This window comes from Mus pahari, chromosome 9 (assembly GCF_900095145.1).
Source record: "Mus pahari chromosome 9, PAHARI_EIJ_v1.1, whole genome shotgun sequence".
In the NCBI taxonomy this organism is placed as follows: Eukaryota; Metazoa; Chordata; class Mammalia; order Rodentia; family Muridae; genus Mus; species Mus pahari.
The window spans coordinates 88355281-88375902 of NC_034598.1; the positions used below are offsets into that span (position 1 = coordinate 88355281).

General features: G+C 43.1%; 1 protein-coding gene and 2 pseudogenes across 2 annotated transcripts in view; 2 read left to right on the forward strand and 1 right to left on the reverse strand.

Annotated features, from left to right (window-relative positions):
* Positions 1–20622, forward strand: part of Stab2 (stabilin 2) — a 175870-nt gene that overhangs the window by 97628 nt on the left and 57620 nt on the right. The window contains exons 31-35 of the mRNA XM_021204348.2: positions 444–521; positions 12726–12824; positions 12911–13018; positions 14439–14570; positions 19411–19539. Of these exons, the coding sequence (XP_021060007.1) occupies positions 444–521; positions 12726–12824; positions 12911–13018; positions 14439–14570; positions 19411–19539 (546 nt within the window). The remainder of the gene's footprint in view (positions 1–443; positions 522–12725; positions 12825–12910; positions 13019–14438; positions 14571–19410; positions 19540–20622) is intronic.
* Positions 6268–9747, reverse strand: LOC110326690 (annotated as a pseudogene).
* LOC110326178 lies at positions 11087–11971 on the forward strand (annotated as a pseudogene). Its single transcript, XR_002380774.2, has one exon. The product of XR_002380774.2 is annotated as an elongation factor 1-delta pseudogene (transcript).

The following is a 20622-nucleotide window of genomic DNA, read 5'->3' on the forward strand; positions in this document are numbered from 1 at the left end:
GGAAGGAAGGAAGGAAGGAAGGAAGGAAGGAAGGAAGGAAGGAAGGAAGGAAGGAAAAAAGTACCATAAAACAAAGGCTTCTGGAAGTCCAAGGCCAAAGTGTTGGCAAGAGTTGGTTCCCTGTGAGGGTAGCTAAGGAACAAGATGCTCCAAGCTATCTCCTTGGCTCACTGATGTCCATGTTACTATTTCCCATACATTTATTTAGTCCACTAAGAGTAGAATAGACTTGACAATCAGAGTACATCCCTCATGTAAAAGAAAGCCATCGTCTCATTTGGGTGTGTATGCATGTGTGTCTATTTGTTTGTGATAGCTAACGGGTCACAATTTAAAGGATTTCATGGCCTAAAACTGTGGTTACTGCTGCTCAAGAAGTAGAACCCCTAGAGGTAACGCAACCCTCAAGTACACTCACCCTCCTGCTGTGTTTGCACTTGCAGGGTATCACAATCGAGGGGGCGTCCATTGTGGACGGTGACAATGCAGCCACAAACGGGCTGGTCCACGTCATCGACAAGGTAAAGATGCCCTTAACAAACAGGCAGGGCTGTTTCCCCTCTGTGATGTCTTGGGCAAGTAAAAAGTACTTATCCTCAGTACTTATCAAAGGAGCTGCTCATTTGATGTGCTTCATTATTTTTTTTCTAGAACCTCATGGAGACTCTCTTCATCCGATCAGACTTTGCTATAACTCACCCCACCTGTATTTGCAGCGGGGCCTCTGTCATATGTGACCTCACATACATATTCTTTCTTGTATATGCAAATATCTTAAGAGGCACAAGTCTAAAATCAAGAACAAGGGAAAAAGCAATTCGTTATCACTATTCACTCCCCTCCCTGAACCACTGTATCCTCAAAAAAAAAACAGGGGGAGGGGGATACAGAAAAAGCTAAGAGAAAAAATAAGAAAGCACAGAAAAACTACTGTACGATTTTCATTTTTTACATAAGTTCCAATTCACTAGTATTTATAGGTATGAAAAAGAATAAAAAATGGGAAATGGGAGGAGAGGCTGGAGAGATGGCTCAGTGGTTACAGTACACTAACTGCTCTTCCAGAGGTCCTAAGTTCAATTCCCAGCAACCACATGGTATCCAATGCCCTCTTCTGGTGTGTCTGAAGATGTCAACAGTGTACTCACATACATAAAATAAATATTTTTTTTTTAAAGGAAATGGGTTTATAAGCTAACCCATAATTTCTAGTTACTGTATTAGGATCTTCATTTTAAAAGGAACTTCCTGTACACTGGAAATGTTCAGAAGGTAGAAGGCTAGGGGAACTATTAATTAATTGCATTTTAATTAAAATTGTTCTCAATTAGCATTTATATATTCAATTTTCAAAAGTCTTAATTCAACTATTTCTGTTCAAAAGAGAGACTATTCATAAGTCTCCATGTTTTTCAAAGTCCTTGCAATTCTGCATTATCTAGAGACTTTAAACACAACACTGTTAAGCAAGAGATTTAGTACTTACAGGAAATTATGATTCCAAGTGACATTGTTTATCAATAGTTTTTCTTTCTAGCCTTAGCTTTTCAGAGTACTAAAATTTATTAAAAAATTAATTTAAAAAACATAAAATTGGGCCGGGGAGGTGACTCAGTAGGTAAAGTGCTTGTCACACAAGCTTGAAGAGTTGAATTTAGGTATCCAGTATCAAATAAAAGGCTGGGTATAGCTTAATGGATCTGTAACCCCCCAGATCCAGAAAAATCTTTAGCCAGCCAGTTTAAAATGTTGAGCTCCTGGCTCAGAAAACACAAATACATACACACTCACCTTTTTTCCCCTTCTTACATATTTTAGATAGACACAAGTTCCTTAGTAATATGGTACTTCAACCCACCTCTTACTCTGAGCTTATAACCATGGGATATTAAGTCCCAGCCTTTTTGTGGCCTTCCCACACAGCCCATGTCCACAGAATATATGTTAAAGTGATAGTCTGAGTTTGAGCTTTTGACTAGCTATATAACCTCTACAAGTCCATTTACCTTCTTTTGTGAGGATTAAATAACACCTTCTACTTCAAGGATTGCCACTAAAGGGTAAATGCTGGCTTGATTTCCTTCTTCCTTTGAAATCCCATGGGATTTTCTATATGAGGCTGATGTGGCATAACCACCAATTATCCTATACTGATACCTGTTTCCTGAGACCCTTTAGTGACTATATCCTGGAGGCATGTGGCCACATCTCTGTCCCTCATGAGAACCAGCACCTTGCTCTATGTATAACTGGAACTTCTAAAGATCCATTAGGTTCCAGGCACTCTGCCAAGTATCAACCCCCACCCGATGTCCCGTTTGCTTTTTATAACACTAAAATGGTGGGTGCTACATTGTCCTTGAGTTAAAGATGAGACAACACTCCAAAATAAGGAATTGGGCTAAGGAAGAATTTTTGTGATCGTGAAAAGTTCATGATTGTTCTCTTCTTAGTCCTTGGATTGTGCTACTCCCTCAAGAACTCTTGTCAACTGGCATCATGCCACCTTTGTTAGTACCACGATGTATGGTTGTATAGGCTGTGTGCTGACATAAAGGTGGAGCCAACAGGTGAGCAGAGGTGAAGTGCAGCCCACAGTACTTTGCTTGCTTTGTACCCACCTGGAGTTAAAGACTCCTCAAGAAGTAGATTTCTGAAAGTCTGGCCTTCATAAGTGTATATTGTTGCAACATGCACATAAAGCCATGAAGGTCTAGCAAACCATCTCTTCACAGCCCTCAAGTCTGTTATGCCTATCTAATCCAAAGTCCCCCACCCTACCCTCTTCTGATCTGTTATACTAAGGAAGTTATAGAGACAGAAGGCTAAAAGAAAGAGAGGCTAGGTCTGGTTTTATGTTGTGTCTTAGTTAGGGTTTCTATTGCTGCAGTGAAACACCATGATCAAAAAGCAGCTGGGGAGGAAAGGGTTTATTTGGCTTAGGCTTCCCTGCTCACCATCAAAGCAAGTCAGAGACAGGGCAGGAATCTGGGGGCAGGAGCTGATACAGAGGCCATGGAGGCGTGCTGCTTACTTTCTTGACATGGCTTGCTTAGCCTGCTTTCTTATAGAGTCCAGGACCACCAGCCCAGGGATGGCACCACCCACAATGGGTGAGGCCCTGCTCCACCAATCACTAATTAAGAAAATGCCTACAGGCCTGGCTCCAACCTGATTTATTTGAGATTCCATCCTATCAGATGACTTTTGCTTGTCAAGTTGACATAGAACTATGCAGCACAGAAAGGACCATGTTTATTCATGGCCATCTTGTCACCCATTTGTATGAATGCCAAAATGCTACATACAATGGGAAACAGATCCTTACAAGGGTGGAAACTACTACATCATAGTCCCTTAACTCTGGAGCTGCTTGGTTTGGCCACAGGGAAACTAGGAATTATCATCTTTCAACAGGAAACTATCATCCTTAACACTAAGAGGATATAAAAATGTAGGGCAGAGTTGTTATAGCTGTTTTTTGCTGAGGAGGATCTTTGTCAGAGGAGGTTACTTCTGGGTCCATTGAAGAGAGAGTCTTCAGGTCACATAGTCTTAACTTACTGGGCTGCAATCGACCATGCAATTGCTGTCTGCATTCTTGAAAAGACTTGGAAAATAATTATTGTTAAAAGTAAAACCATGTGATTTTCTTGGAGAGTTGAGGAATAGGGAGAACCAGTGGGTTAGTGAGAGGAAGTAAGCGTAGAGTTGATTTAGGGCGACTGGTGACAGTGACTAGTCCCATTGCCAGGACTGCTGTACAGAAATGAGCTAGTAGTAACAGGGAGCTACAGAGCATCAAGTGAAGGGACAGGTGAAATAGAGGACTAATGTAAGGAACTGTATCCAGCCTGGAACAGCGTGGAACAGGTGGAAGGGATGAAGGGTCGGTCCCCTTTAGCCATTTTCTTCACCACATCTAAAAGGTCTACTGCAGATGTATCACGAACAAATGTAGCTGTTGTAGGGTAAGAGCTCTTAGGAGAGCTCATGTAGAACATTTTATTTGGGTATAGGGTAAAGTTCAGTAAGTAAAATATTTCAAATATAGGATAAAAACCTAAGAGGATAATAAGGAGGAAAGAAGTGATACAAGGAAGAAAGCTTTCAAAAACTCAAAAATGTTTGTCTTCCTCTTATCTAGATGCTAGAAACAATCTACAAAGAAACCAGATAGCAAATACTAAATTTCTAGGTCTCCTGATCTCTGACACTATTCGACTCTGCCTTTGTAATACAAAACTGGCCTCAGACAACATGAAAAAGAAATGTCTAAGACTGTGTTCCAAAATAAACTTTATTTTTTGGCAGTGGTATAACAAATTTTAATTCACAGTAAACACTTTGAAAATAGGAAAAAAAATAGTAACAAGTTCTCAGAATTGACTAATGTGTTCCAATAGTCAAAGAAGATTCACAAATGCCTAAATGTATGTTACAAATATTACAAGCAAATGCTACATTTAAAACACTGCAATACTTTCTGGAGCCCCACACCCTGGGTACTTCACCTTAAAGGAGGCAAACTCCTCCTTTGCACATCAAAGGGCAATGATTCCAAAGCAGATAGATCATTCTCCTGACAGAGGAACCACCCTTAGGAAGGTGAGCTTACCTTAAACCATAGTAATGAAATAGATGTAACAATTTTTTTATACTAGGACCCTAACACAGGATAGTTGAGTTGACTATTAATAAACAGGTACTACTCCCTCCTCATGGCAATTTCTTATTCTAAGATAGGGCAGAAAAAGAAAACCATAATGAGTTTGAAGAAAAGAGTGTTTTAAAAGGAAAAAACGAGGAAGGATTTTTTAAGAAATATGTAATGAAGTTTTTTTTTCTATCAAATACTATAAAACTTGTGTTAAGGAGTTAATCCCTGCCTCCACTTCAAGTAAAACTTCTATTTACACAAAGATCCTATTTCTATTCTAAGAGTTTGATAGCCTGAAGCAATGATCCTTTCCTCTTGGAGCAATAACTCCTTTCCCCTTCCTCCATTTTCTTATGCATCAATTCTCAGACTAGCAGAGGTTCACGCCCCAGCCAATGGGGAAAAGATACAATTACCACCTTCCTCAGAATGAAAACCAAGTATACTTCCTCTGTGTTCCTTCTTCCTGAGCACACCCTCTTGCTCATAAGTAGATTTGGGGCTTGTTTGTTTGTTTTGCCAGAGGTGTGGAGTAGGGATAGGTGTGAGGGAGCACTAATTCCAGACCTAAGCTGGCTGGTCTAAATAATATACACTATGCTGTTGCTTTATACTGTGTGGAAAACAGAGGGTTTGACATCCATGGAACAGTAATGCAGCAACACAGATTCCTCAGTGATGCCTGAAGTACTCATCTGGATACCTAGGCCAGAGGAAATCCAATATTCCCAACTGTAACACATCTATTAAGTTATTCCTACCATGAAGACAGAGTGCCCAGTCTACCCCTTTCACCCTAAGCCTGAAACCTGTACTCTGTTTCAGGAAGGATCCATATACAAGGGCAGGAATTCTATATATGAGTCCATGGCCCTTTCTTCTTACTTGCTTATGAGCAGTTTAAGTAAGAAAGAACTCTCTGTCTTTTCAAAGTCTATTCTAAAAGTGCTTAAAAACTGTCTTCATCTTTTAATGAAGAAATGACATGTCACTATAAAGTTCATAAGGGAATGTATTGCTGCCCCTTCAAACACTTGACTTATAAAAAAAAAAAACACATAAGCTACACATCAAACCCTGAGATGGGGATATTTTTAATAATGAAAACATTTAGTTTTTCTATGAATTGTGTTTTTTAAGCTTTCAGGACAAACCTGAAAATATAATTATAATTATAATATGGGAGTCGAATACTAACAGAAGTTAGTATTTAAAAATGTGTTCTTAGAAAGCCACATACATAGCAGTGCCCTCTTCTCTAAACACTGCTTTATCCTTGGCTGCTGCTTCTAATGCTACAAAACAATGCTCTGACTTTCAACTAATCATTTACAAACAAACAAAAATTCCGAAAATGAAAAGACAAGTATTTGTAGACTTCATGTTTTTATCATTTGGAAGCTACTAATAATAAGGAATATATGGAATACTAAAACTTAATTCACATGGTACGTGTGGGAGCCACTTAGGAATAACTGTTAAGAGACTGGACTACAGGAATCAGTACATTTGGAGTAACATTTACTTCCTAACCTAAGTATGTCTGAGCACCTGCAACACAGAGTAAAGGAGGATACCAAAGTCAGCACAAACTACTGCCTAGGACTTTAAACTGAGTTTTGTGGTTCAAAGTTTAGTCTGTGTTTAACATTTTTAAGTTCAGACATATCAAAACCTAGAAGTACTGAGGGTCTGTGGACTTCTATTGCTTTCAAGCAGGTATATCTTCTTGTTTCAAAAAACAAAGCCACATTAATTTTTTCCATCTTCAAAAATAAAGACAACAGTTCTACTTCTTTTCTGGTAGGATATGGTTTCTTATGGAAATAATCTTTAAGAAACTCCTTTTTTTTCTCATGGTAGTCTTTGTATTTTTGGGGATCTAATGCTAGGATCTGAAGTAAATCATCATTGACCACTGGTCTCTGAGTTGTGCTTTCATTCCTTTGTCTCTTCAAAGGCACAGCACTGGTCCCTTCTTCTGGACCTGATGCTGCATTACCCTTTAGTACATGCAAGGAATCTTTCCCATCCCTCCTATGGTCTTCTGCCCCCAAATGGCCATCTAGCCACTTTCTTTTTATAGGACAGGTAGAATCAGGAATCTTTTCCCCATTAACAAACTGTTGTTCACTGCTCTCAACAAAACTGGACCGAACTTGCTGGTCTGAGTTGTTACCTCTAATAGCATATTCACAATACAGCAAATGAAGTGAGATGGCTGCCACAGTCAGGTTTTCAGAATAGACTCCACAACAATGGACACACCTGAAGGCAGGAGAACTGAGCACTGTATAGGCCACTGGCATAATATGGTGTTTGTCCTTTAAATGTAACATGTAGGCATCGGCTATCATGAATGTGCTCAAACAGAGGGGACAGGTCAGCTCTTGTTCACTGAGCTTAGGTACATCCTTAACCTGAGGCCTCACCTTAACATACAAGGGCACCAGTGATGTGGAGTATATGCCTGAAAGAATAGCCAAGCAGATCTCCTGTTCTCCAATCTTCTCTTTTGGCAGACTGATAATGAAATCAAGATGGGGGAACAACAGGTTGCCATTAGCATCCAGGCTTAATTGGGAGCCCCTGTTACTATAATCCAAACACAGCTTCTTCCTCCCAAGGTGTTTAATTCTGCTGTGCTCCAAAAGATCCTGAATGTTGTAGAAAGTAAATGGGCAAAACAGGCACTCTAAGCCATGTTTAAATAAGTGATACATTAACTCCTCCTCTGAGACCAAGCATTTGCAGGAGAGGCAACGCATGGCCTTCTCTCTAGTCCATTTTAGAAAAGGTGCACACACTGCCAGATTTACTGGTTCAAGTTTCTCACTGGAGATAAACTCACTTTCTTTGTGAGCCACTTCCATGTGAGCCTGGTAGACATTAGATGGAAAGAACACCTTGCAAACTGGGCAGATTTTCCACTGGTTGGCTTGTTTGACCTCAGGTGAGGAGACCTGAACAAGTATGTTCTGGTCTGCAGTGCTTACCAGCCCCTGGGAGGAGGACAAGTTGGGTAGAGCACTGGATATCTGTGTACCCACACTAGGGGATAGGAGTTTGTTGGGCACCTGGGATGGAGTGGTAGTCATGAGGCTAGCACCCTGAGGAATAGGCAGAGAGGCAGAAATGGGGTCCAACATGTAAATGGGCTTCCCATTAACCTGTGTTCCTGTTGGAAGGAGCTTCTTAAAACCAGAGCCTGACTTGAGGAACATGGTATTCTGTGAAGTTTCAGCTCTCACTGACTGGCTCACTGGAAGCATGCTGGGGCCAACAGATTGACTGAGCTGAATCACACTGGGTCTAACTGGTGGACCTGCAGGAAGGACCCCTGATGTAACAGGCTGACCAAGCAGAGGAATATGAGAGCTCACACCCTGGTTTACAGGGACATCTGAGACCACCAGCTGTTTGGAGGACAGAAACCCAGATGATGCCAATTGATCTGCAGGGAGAACCCTAAAGGACACTGTCTGACAAGAGAGAACCTGTGATGAGACTGTCTGATTTACATGGAGAACCCTGGACTGAACTGCTTGGCCATTGGGAAGAAGCCCAGAAGCTGCTGTCTGTACAGGAATCATAGAAGCAGGGGTCATCTGACCTTCAGGAAGAACTGCCAATGAGACCATCTGACCCATGGAAATAGTTCCTGGTGATGTGGTCTGCAGAATCCCATTACTGACAGAAAGACCAGAAGAAGGGGTACCTGGCTTGGTCAGTCTGCTTGTGGCCTCCACTGGCCTGCTAGTAAGCCCCACTGATCTGACTGGGGGACCCACAGGCTGTGTTAAGGGTAAAAACCCAGGTTGGATGGCTTGGCTCATTAGGCGATTGCTCATTCCAAGAGACTTATTCACAGGCCCAAGTGGCTGACTCACAGGTAGTGCAGGAGGGTCTACAGGCTTTTTTTGTGAAGCCCTGCCTGAGAAAATGACAGTTGAGGGAGCTGAAGGCTGCAGTGTGAGTCTGGTTTGGCTAACAGGTAGAGGGCTGGAGACAAAAGCCACATGGGATTGAGTAGTATCAGACAGAGAATGGGTGAGGCTCCAGGAAGAGCCTGGGACTCCCATCCGTGTCTGTACATTGGCAAAAGTCACAGGTTGGGCCAAAGTCGCTGGCAGTACCATGGCTGGACTTGGAGAGTTCTGTGACAAGGCAAGATGGGACCAAGGTGGCTTTGCTGAAGTGGTTGTGTGTGGAGCAATACTGTTTGGGGGTCTGGACAAGCCTGCCTGTGGCTTTGGAGCAAAAGCCACTTGCTTCAGAAACCCAGACCTCTTGTTGTGTTCTGAAATCACAGACCTCAACTTATTCTCCAAATTCTTGTGTACATCTGATGTTAAAATATGGGTCATCAGCTCTTCCTGGCTACTCACAGTGGTACTACACTTTTTACAATAGAACCTTTCAGGTGGTAGAGTGTTTGCCCCAGAAAGAGCAGCAGCTGTTGGCTGCTGCTCGTCTTCTTTAGTTTGAAGGCCAATGTAGGCATTCAGTAAAAAATGAAAATGGGTGGTCAGCACATGCTTCTTCATGCTACAGAAGGAAGTGTTGGAAAAGTTACATTTTAAACAGGTAAAATGTTTTATATAACCCTTCAATGACTTCCCATTGCCCAGAACTTTCTCTTTGGGGCTGTGAACTTTCCCAACAGGTTCATGGAACAACCAGAAGTGTCTGCTCACCACATCGGGCCGAGAAGCAAATGAGCAATCTGGACACTGGATCTGCAGCTCTTGGTCCACCTCATCTTCATGACAATGATTCAAATGATTTCTGAGAGACGCAAACACATTTGCTGAGTAGTTGCAGAGGCTACAGCAGTATGGCTTGGGTCGGTATCTCATTTTCTTCCTGACAAGTTCCCTTGAAGCAATATCTGGCCAAGATGTATTATAAAAGTATCTGTCACTTGGGCCAAAGCCTTCAAGGTCCTTCAACAATTCTCTGCAGCCGGCGAGTCCAATATTCTGAAGGACGCTCTTCACCCATAGCCGCATACTTCTGATGCGATCCAGATTCTCCACGGGAACTTGAAACATTTTCAAAATGTTCTGCCCTGCAATAAGGGAGCCTCTGCCTCAGTGACATAGTTCTCAGCCACGGGAAGCTGGCCTGTACCCGCCCCCTACCACCTCCCTCACCATGCCCTCAACTCTTCCCCAGGTCCTCCTGTCTCACACTGACTGCCTTGTGCCACAACCCTTTCCCCTGCCTCCAGTCACACTCAGGCCTCCTCGCACCCAAGTCCCTTCCCTTGCCTAAAGTCGCACACCGGCATCCTCGAGCCACAACCCTTTCCTTGGCCTTCGGTTCCACACCGACCACCCTAGTCTTTCCCAGGCCTCCAATAATCCATGGGTGTCTTCACAGCCCAGGCCTCCAGCCTCCAGTCGCTTGCCTCCCTGCACCCGGGTCTTTCCCTGGCCTCCAATCAATCAGGCACGGGACTCCTCTCACCTCAGCCCTTCCCCTGGCCTCCAGTCACACACGGGCCTCGCTCCCTAATACTTCCCCGGCCTTCCACTCACACTCTGGCCGCCTAGCACACGCCTCAGCCCTTCCCGGGCCCCCCAGTCACACACTGGCCGCCTCGCGCCTCAGCCCTTGGGGGAGGGGGCAGTCACACGCTGACCGCCTCGCGCCTCAGCCCTTCCCGGGTCTCCTCGCGCCTCAGCCCTTCCCGGGGTTGGGGGCCGCCCCAGTCACACACACGGGCCTCCTCACGCCACAGCCCCTCCCGGCCTCCAGCCACACACTGACCACTGCGTACCCCAAAACCCCCAAACCTTCACTTACCCCGGGAAGCCCTCAAGCCTCTCCTCAGCGCGCTTAGTCGGAGCTGCTCACCACCCGGCCGTCTTCCCCGCACTGGCAGGTGCGAGAAGATGGCGCCCAGGTATTATAGGAAGTGACGTGTCCTCATTTGCATACTCAACGCCAGGCAGCCAATGGCACGAAGAGGGCTTGGGGCAGTCCCCCTGGGCTTCCCGTCTTCCTCTTCCGCCCCTGTCAGGGGAGTTGGTTTCCGCTTATACTAGCTGTCCGTGTTGTGCCGCCTCCTGTCCTGTGCTTAGTTCTTCGAGGGCGAGACCCGGGCCTCAAACAGATCAGCGTCTCCACATCCTTAGCCATGCTAGGCACCCAATAAGTGTCAATTCAAGACTGAGTGGGGGAAGAACAAGGTTACAGCGCTCAGGGTTTCCCGTTTGACAAGGTTCTAGAACGAGAAGATAGAACTAGTTAGCTTGGCCAGAGGGTTATAGCCAGACTAGGACCAGACAGATGTCGGTATGAATGCGAAGGAAATAGTTGGGAGATGGGGGATGAGAGGCAGTGAAATCTGCTGCTGTTAACTCTTTACAACAGAATGTAATGTATGGCAATGGAGACTAAAAAGTCAGACGGGAGTCCTGAGCTCGGCAGTCCCAGCTTTTGGTTGCTGCGTCCTTGGCTGGCGTCAGAAAAATGGCTACAAACTTTCTAGTGCATGAGAAGATCTGGTTTGACAAGCTTAAATATGATGATGCAGAAAGGAGATTCTACGAGCAGATGAATGGGCCTGTGACCTCTGGCTCCCGCCAGAGCTCAGGCCCTGGAGCCTCCAGTGGGCCTGGTGGAGACCACAGTGAGCTCATTGTGAGGATTACCAGTCTGGAAGTGGAGAACCAGAACCTTCGAGGCGTGGTGCAAGATTTGCAGCAGGCCATTTCCAGGTTGGAGGCCCGGCTGAGCTCTCTGGAGAAGAGTTCACCTACTCCCGGAGCCACGGCCCCACAGACCCAACATGTCTCTCCTATGCAGCAAGTGGAGCCCCCAACCAAGAAGGGAGCCACACCAGCAGAGGACGATGAGGACAATGACATTGACCTGTTCAGCAGTGACGAGGAAGAGGAAGATAAGGAGGCTGCCCGACTACGGGAGGAGAGGCCACGCCAGTACACAGAGAAGAAGGCCAAGAAGCCCACACTGGTGGCCAAATCCTCCATCCTTTTGGATGTTAAACCTTGGGATGACGAGACTGGCATGGCCCAGCTAGAGACTTGTGTGCGTTCCATCCAATTGGACGGGCTAGTTTGGGGAGCCTCCAAGCTCGTGCCTGTTGGCTATGGTATCCGGAAGCTGCAGATTCAGTATGTGGCGGAGGATGGCAAAGTGGGCACCGACTTGCTAGAGGAGGAGATCACCAAGTTTGAGGAGCATGTGCAGTGTCGACATCACAGATTTCAACAAGATCTGAACGTCCGAGAGTGCGTGGTTTCATGTGTGTGAGGACCTGCTTAGATTAAAGACTGAGACTCTGAAAAAAAAAAAAAAGTCAGACGGGATGGAGTAACACATGCTGTAATCCCAGCATTCAAGAAGCTAAATCAGGAGGACCACAGAAAGTTTAAAGTCAGCCTGGACTACATGGCAAGATTCTGTTTCAAAAGTAGGAAGAAAAAAGGAGGGGATCAAATAGCTGGGGGAATGTATCAGCAATATCTGTTATTGGCCTTGTCTGCACAAGGCTCTGAGCTCTAGAACCTGATCTCTCTCTCTCTCTCTCTCTCTCTCTCTCTCTCTCTCTCTCTCACACACACACACACACACACACAGAGAGAGAGAGAGAGAGAGAGGTGGGACAGATATCTAACTATTCATGTTAAAATGCCCTGTCTGTTTTATTTTTATCCAGCAAAGCATTTTTACAGGCATATTTAGGTCACTGGCTTATAGTAGACTTAAGGTTCCCGGGATAATAAGCAAAGAACTAACAGGATAATTTAATGAAAGTTAGAAGGGATTCCTTAGCAGTATCCATAAAATCTTTTGTAAAGATGAAATTTTCTCTAAATGGAGAACAAATTAAGGGGAAGATTTAATATTGAACTAACATTTCTAAGTTCATTCCAGACTTTGCGTCCTGGAATAACTTGTTCTATAAATAATCAAAATGTTTTCAGAAAATTTGTTTAACTCCCCGAAGAAGCCAACAGGACTTCCATAGTTACTAATGAACAGCAATGGTACCAAAATTTCCTAACTAGAGTTTTGGGGTTTCTTTTGCCAGGTGCTAGTCCCCCAAAGAGGTCTAACTGGCTCCTTACCAAGTCTACTCACCCGTCTGGAGCAGATGCCTGACTATTCCATCTTCCGAGGCTACATCATTGTAAGTACCATGTTCTCTGCATAACATCTTGTCAAGCTGTCTGGAAATTGGAGCCTCTCACTGGCTGTCCTGTCTTTGCTTTGCAGCAATACAATCTGGCAAGTGCAATCGAAGCTGCAGATGCTTATACTGTGTTTGTGCCAAACAATGAAGCCATCGAAAATTATATCAGGGAGAAGAAAGTCACCTCTCTAGTAAGTGTCAGTCCCAGCAGTCAACGTTTTCTCTCTAAGCAGTCAACATTTTAGGCTGGGCAGTGGGCACACACCTATAATCCCAGCACTCAAAAGACAGAGGCAGGCAAATCTCTGAGCTTAAGGCCAGCCTGATCTACAGAGCTAGTTTCCATACAGCCAGAGCTATGCAGAGAAGCCTTGCTTCAAAAAACCAGAAAAAAAATTATTCTTAATGGGGTGTGTGTGTGTTTGTGTTTGTGTGTGTGTGTGTGTGTGTGTGTGTGTGTGTGTGTGTGTATACATGAGTACAGATGCCTACAGAGGCCAGAGGTGTTACATCCAAAGGTGTTATATCTCCCCTGGATCTGGAGTTACAGATGGTTGTGAGCTGCCTGATAGGGAGATTGGGAACTGAACCAGCTCTCAAGCATCATCATTATTGACCCATTAGTCATATACTATTTCATGGTTTTGTCAAAACCTGTTCATCCAGCTCTGGATACTTAATTGTGATCCAAGCATGTCACAAACCGCCCCCATGTCACAGCTGCCATGAACACCACACACACACACACACACACACACACACACACACACACACACACAGAGAGAGAGAGAGAGAGACTGAGAGACAGAGAGACAGAGAGACAGAGACAGAGAGACAGACAGACAGACAGAGGAGACAGAGACAAACTAAAATATTTAACAAAAAAAAAGTAAGTTGAAGACATTTACCTAGTGTTTATTAAAGCATGTGTTCTCTTTTATGTGTAGAAAAATGGCTTTAACATCTCATTAGGGATACAAAATAAAAATCAACTGAAAATACTAATCTTCATATCAAAGAAACGTTCATAATTATAGTCCAAACCACTTACGTAGGCGGAAACCACTGTGCATTTGTTTGTAGATTTCTCTACGGTGTCATTTTTTTAACACCAGGAAAAAAAAATACCCCTTTGGCACTGCAAAAAAATTTTTTTTAATTCCAAAAGTCTTTGCATCAATATAAAAGATTGAAGCTATTTTGGGTAGTGTTCTTAAATGCATATTTCTACTTGGGGGTATTTTGTTTTAGTAATAATTAAAATACTTAGAATTATTTTCATATTCACATCCCTCATATTATTTTCTATTTTACCCAGAAATCTGTAACTTTTGACACTAACTGCTTAAAATTCATCTTATGTTGACATTTTGAAGCTGAAATATTTGTAATCTTAAAGAAATCATTTTTAAAATCTTCTCACCACTTTGATTATGCCATCTAGATATTCTGGAAATTCCCAGTTCTCCTTCTTACCTAACACTTCTGAGCCCTGATGTCTTGCTCATGGATAAGCCACTGCTTTGCAACCCCATGGTTCTGGCACAGTAGAGCAAAGTATAGCCAAGTGGCCAGTTCACTGGCTGACTTTTCCTTGTATGTGTGGTACAGAAGGAAGACATTCTCCGATACCATGTGGTCCTGGGGGAAAAGCTCCTGAAGAATGACTTGCACAATGGCATGCACCGAGAGACCATGCTGGGGTTCTCCTACCTCCTCGCCTTCTTTCTCCACAATGACCAGGTAACATCTTTTTAACAAAACTCAAGAACAGGTGTCTCCATTACTTACTATCAACCCTCATCTCTGTACCAAAGAATACCTCCAGTACTTCTAAGCCTTTTCGATAAGAAAAAGTTGTTTCTATTGAATCAGAAAGCAGTGGATAAATTACATAGTCAATCTCCCACTTGCTTGTCCTGTGATCAGCCTTCAGATAATTGGTGTCTTAGTTAGGGTCTTCTTGCTGTGAACAAACACCATGACCAAGGCAACTCTTATAAGGACATTGTTTCATTGGGGCTGGCTTACAGGTTCAGAGATTCAGTCCAGTATCATCAAGGCAGTAGCATGGCAGTATCCAGGCAATCATGATACAGGGGAAGCTGAGAGCACAATATCTTCATCCGAAGCCTGCTAGGAGAAGACTGGCTTCCAGGCAGCTAGGATGAGGGTCTTATACCCATGCCCACAGTGACACACCTGCTCCAACAAGGTCATACCTCCTAATAGTGCCATTCTCTGGGCCAAGTATATACAAACCATCACAACCAGTGTATCCCTACTGACTGTGGTGTTTGAATCCCAGCAGTAATAAGGACTCTTAAGCACTGGTACCACAAACCCAACAGACTTCAGTTTCCAAGATGGAAGGGAACTTTGCTTTTCAAAATGACCTGCAGGATGTGGCCCTGGCTTCAGGAAGTCAGGAGTCTGATGATATGCATGAGGCTCTCAAGAGTCAAACAAATTAGCATTAATATTATACAATCACCGGGATGCACCAGCCACCATACTAGATTGCAGTGATTGCCTCACACAGTGCCTGAATAGTTAAATGGTTAGCATTCCTAAAAGAGATTTCATGAAGCTAGTTATTATAGCTGTAATATGAAATTCTGCTCATGTAGTTCAAATGCCATATCTTAAAACTGTATGAAAATTTAATAAGAAACAATATAATTCTATAATGAATTCTCAGAAGGAAAAATTATTTTTAAATATGATTTAAGAGTCAATAAAGAGTCAAGTGTATTATGTGCCTGTAATCCTAGGACTATGGAGGCCATCTTAAGGAGGTTTAAAAAATGGCATGACCAAAAGTAACTTGGAGAAAAGGGTTTATTTCACTTTATGCTTTCAGGTAACAGTCCATCACTGAGAGAGGGTAAGGCAGGATCTGAAGCAGAGGCTACAGAGGAATGCTGCTTACTGGCTTGCTTCTGGCTTGCTCAGTTTGTTTTCTTATACACCTGAGGACCACCTGCCCAGGCGTGGTACCACCCACAATGTTCTGGGTCCTCCCACATCAATCATCAATCAAGAAAATACCCTACATACTTGCCTCCAGGCCAATCCTATAGAGGCATTTTCTTCATTAAGATTCTGCCTTCTAGATGACCCTACCTTATGTCAAACTGATTTACAAACTAGGCAGCACAGAGGCTGAGGAAGAAGAATCACAAGTTTGGGGCCATTCTAGGGTAGTCTTGAGTGTTGTGGTTTGAATGAGAATGGCCCCATAGATTCATCTATTTGGATGCTTGGTCCCCAGTTAGTTAGAATAGTGTGGCCCAGCTCCTCAATCTCTCTCTCTCTCTCTCTCTCTCTCTCTCTCTCTCTCTTCCCCCCACTGTTGCCTATGGGCCAGGATATAAGCCTCTCAGTTACTGCTCCAGCGCCATGCCTTCCTGCTTCCCACCATGATAATCATGAGCTAACTCTCTAAAACTGTAAGCAAGTTCCCAATTAAATGCTTGCTTTTATATGAGTTGCTATGATCATGGTGTCTCTTTGCAAAAATTGAACAGTAAATAGGACAGACATTTGCACCAGAAAATGGTATATTGCTGCGATAGGCCTGACCATGCTATTATTTGGAAGAATATGGAAGACTTTGGAACTTTGGGTAAATAATAATTATTATTATTATTATTCAATTCCTTAATTGAGGCTTATGGGGTTATTAGTGGTCACTCTTATGCAGCTCTTCAATGAAGAGGAGTAAATAAGCTGAAAAGAAAAACAAGATGGACAGTTTGAGGAGAAAAAAAAAAAAAAACAGTGTGAAATGTAATATAGGAGCCAAGTCCTGTGCTCCAGGAAATAAAAAGTTCAAGAAAGGCCTGATTCCAACTGGATGAAAGAGAGTGGTGCTCTCAAGGCAAGACCTCACCCAGCCAAGCTTCCAGCTTGTGAAAAGGAATTAGAGGAAAACTTCAGCAGCAAAGGAAACCATGGACAATGGAAAGCTGCTGTGAGTGTAAATCATGAAGGCAGTCAGGTTCCAGCCTCAGCAAGTGAACTTGGCAGCTGTGGCCACATGGTTCTGGCCTTATCAAGGAAGTTACAAGAAAGGGGGTTTGGGAATCTTCCTCCTTAGTTAAGAAAAGCCGCTGAGGCCAGGCATGTATCCGTGGAGTCCCTGATAGAGGCCCAGGGAGACCACTGTTTGAAGCTGTGAAGGTGAAGCCTGGACTGTGTTGGAAACCCCGAGATATCGGAATGCCAGAGATGAGGAGAGCTGCTGAGGAAAGCTGCAGACAGAGTGCAGAACCAACCCAAGGGAGGAGAGTGTGTTGCGGTCAACATAGTCGGAAAGAGTGGGACCTGAGCAAGCTAGGACAGAATCTGGCATTTTCCTGCTGGGTTTCTTTGGTCTTGCTTTGGTCCAGTATTTCCTCACTATGCTCCCTTTCCTCCCTTTGGAGTGGTAATGGATATTCTGTGCCATTGTATGTTGGAAATATGTGATTTGCTTTTTATTTTTGCTTTCATATGGTGCTATGGATGCCATATAGATTCCATAGAGTTAAGAGATGGCCTTCAGTCTCAGAAGAGACTTTGACTCTTGACTTTTAAATGGTCTTAAGACTGAAAGACTATACAGACTTTGGAAGTTGGGCTGAATGCATTTTGCATTATGATATAGCTGTAGGATTATGGGGGTCAAGGAGAGCAATGTAGTGATTTGAATCAGAATGCCTCCCATTGGATCATATGTTTGAATGCTTGGTCCCCAGGTATTGGTACTGTTTGTAAAGGATTAGGAGGTATGATCTTGTTGGAGGAGGTGTGGCCTTGTTGGAGAAGGTGTTTCAGTGGCGATAAGTTTTAAAGTTTCAAAAGTCCACACTAGGCCAGGTTCCCCCTCCCATCTCTCTCACTGTTACCTATGGGTTCTGATGTAAAGCTTTCAAGATGGGGCAGGGCAGCTGAAGAATACAAGCACACTATATTGAGTGAGAATTTGATTGTGCAATCTTAGAAGCATTAATAATTTGTTCCTTTAAAATTTTCTTCACTAATGCCATCATTGCACTAAGTAAATTTTTACGTAAATGTTAAAAAACTTCTATGTAAAAAAAAAAAATCTAGCTATAGACTTTTTAAAGGGATCCTTTACTTTCTTCATTATTTGGAGAATAATTTGATTCCAACCATTTTTCTGATTCCATATCAGTGTTCAGAATTTCACTAAATACGTTTTCCAGGAATAGCATTTATCTTATTGATAGGAAGCTTTCTTTTTTCTTATTGTTTTTAGTTATCTTCTTTGTTTCATCAGGTAGAGATGAATATTCAGATGCTGTGAGCTGAGTTATTTTCAGTACTATGGTTCATTCTCTATTCGCCCATAAATTTCCTGATTTAGAGCAAAAATAAAGACAATGGACGCATTCCTTTCACTCTCTTTGTTGAAATGGAAGTAGGGAGAGAATGCTTTCTAATTGAGTAGGTGTGTTTATATAACATTTTCAATGCAACCCTTAATTCTCTAGCTATATCTCATGATGGGAATGATTCAGACTCTTTACATGCCAAATTAAGTAGGAATGCATCCAATGTTCTGCTATCATTATATTCAAAAATAGCTCAACATCTTGGAATTCTGGAAACTTGTGCTCTAATCACCATTTGAGACTAAATGAGTTTTCCTTGGGATGCTCCCAATGTCCCTGGACCTTGAAACAGCAATGCAAAGCTCAATTCTCACTTCCCCCAGCATCCAAACAGAAGACCACTTCACTGCCAGCCACTCATAAGAGACGATGGTATTCCGTATCAATTTCAACAGTAAGAAGTATTGATGATGCTTGTTGTCTTATGAATTTTAAGTCCTCATTGCAGAATAATGTATTATATGTCCCATGGAATAAGTTTTGTCCCTCTCCATGCTCGCTGTCCTTTAGTCCTTTAGTCCTTTAGTTGCTGGCAAATTAGTTGCAAGTTATAGATATACTGGAAGGATGCACTGCATTCTCCACGTCTTAGGGGAAGCACCCACACCTTGTGGACCACCAGACTGCAGTACAGATGAGTATGTCCATAAAGCCAGCTTGCAGTAGTTTTTTTAATTTTATGTGCATTGGTGTTCTGCCTCTATGTACGTCTGTTTGAGGGTGTCAGATCCCCTGGAACTGGAGTTGCAAACAGCCCTGGAACTGGAATTGCCAACAGTTGTGAGCTGCCATGTGGGTACTGGGAATTGAACCCAGGTCCTTTGGAAGAGCTACCTCTCCAGTCCCTAGGAAGTAATTTTTAATCAAACATAAACCAATTAATTTCATAGACAAATAATACCCTAGCAATAATTCAGAATGTTTTCCTTTTACAAAAAAAAAAGTGTTGAGGTTCAGGAAAGCAATTGACCCAGTATCACACAGCTTCGTGGTACCAGATTCAGGACTATGATTCAGACTCCCCTCTTCCAAGCCAGAGCTCTGTCAACTACATTGTGCTACTTTCAGGTGAAACTGGATTATTTCCTAGACCGTTGTTATACTGGGGCCTTCATTTCCCATCCTCTGCATCTTCTCTAATCTAACCATAATAAAACCATATCTGATTCTCTTGCTCACAGCTGTATGTAAATGAAGCTCCAATAAACTACACCAATGTGGCCACTGACAAAGGTGTGATCCATGGTCTGGAGAAAGTTCTGGAAATCAAGAAGAATAGGTGTGACAATAATGAAACCATTATTGTGAGAGTAAGTTACATCAGGGCCAGTGATGAGGATAACGGGTGATGGGTTTTTCTTTTTATGGACATTTCTGTTTTAACTGCATGTATGCCTGTGTGAAGGTGTCTGACCCCCTGGAACTAGAGTTACAGATAGTTGTGAGCTGTCATGTGAGTACTGGGAATTGAACTCAGGTCCTCTGGGAGAGTAGCCAGTGCTTTTAATAGCTGAGCCATCTCTCCAGCCACACACACACACACACACACACACACACACAGAGTTTATTTTTAATTTTAAACATGGGACAAGGGGTAAAGATGCTTGCTACAAAGCCTGGCGACCTGAAACCAATCCTCAAGACCCAGGTGGTAAAAAGATAGAAATGAATTCTGCAAGTTATCTTCCACACATGTACAGTCACCTACCCACACACACACAGAGGGAGACACACTACATATGCATGCACTTGCACATACACACAAAATGTGATGAAAATGTTTAGATAACAATAATAATTTTAAACTTAATCATTTTCTATGAGATTATCTCGGTTTAGTTCAAAACTCCCTCATTTGTTGTGACTGGGGTTGAGGCACTTGGTTGGTACACATGAGGCTCTCGGTTCAATCCCGTGTACTGAGAAAGAGCCTATGGAGTTAGCATCTCTAATGTACCAAAGAGAACTCAAGGGTGTAGATTACTAAGGTGAGTGAGACACAACCTGAAGTCCACAGGCTCATCATCTCCTGGGATGGCTTGTACCTAGCATGCCTGGGGAAGGTTAGCTGGATGACCGTGGTGAGCAGAATTCTGAGGCCCTGGCTCCCTTGTAAAGAGAAACCATACCAGGGAGAGGTCCATGCTTCACCCGTCATAGGTATTGATTAAGGCTAGTCAACCAGAAAAGTCGTATAGAACTCAGTGTGAATTCAGTGTGATACCTACCCATGCAGTGGTGCAAGCTTGTCACTGCAGGCTGAGAGGCAGTTGTGGTATCCTTTGAGAATAGTAACACAGCTACTATGTATTAGCTATTTGATACCTTCATAGCATCACTCTAAACATTTACATGGATTAACCCATACGATCCTCACAATACCCTAGAAAGTA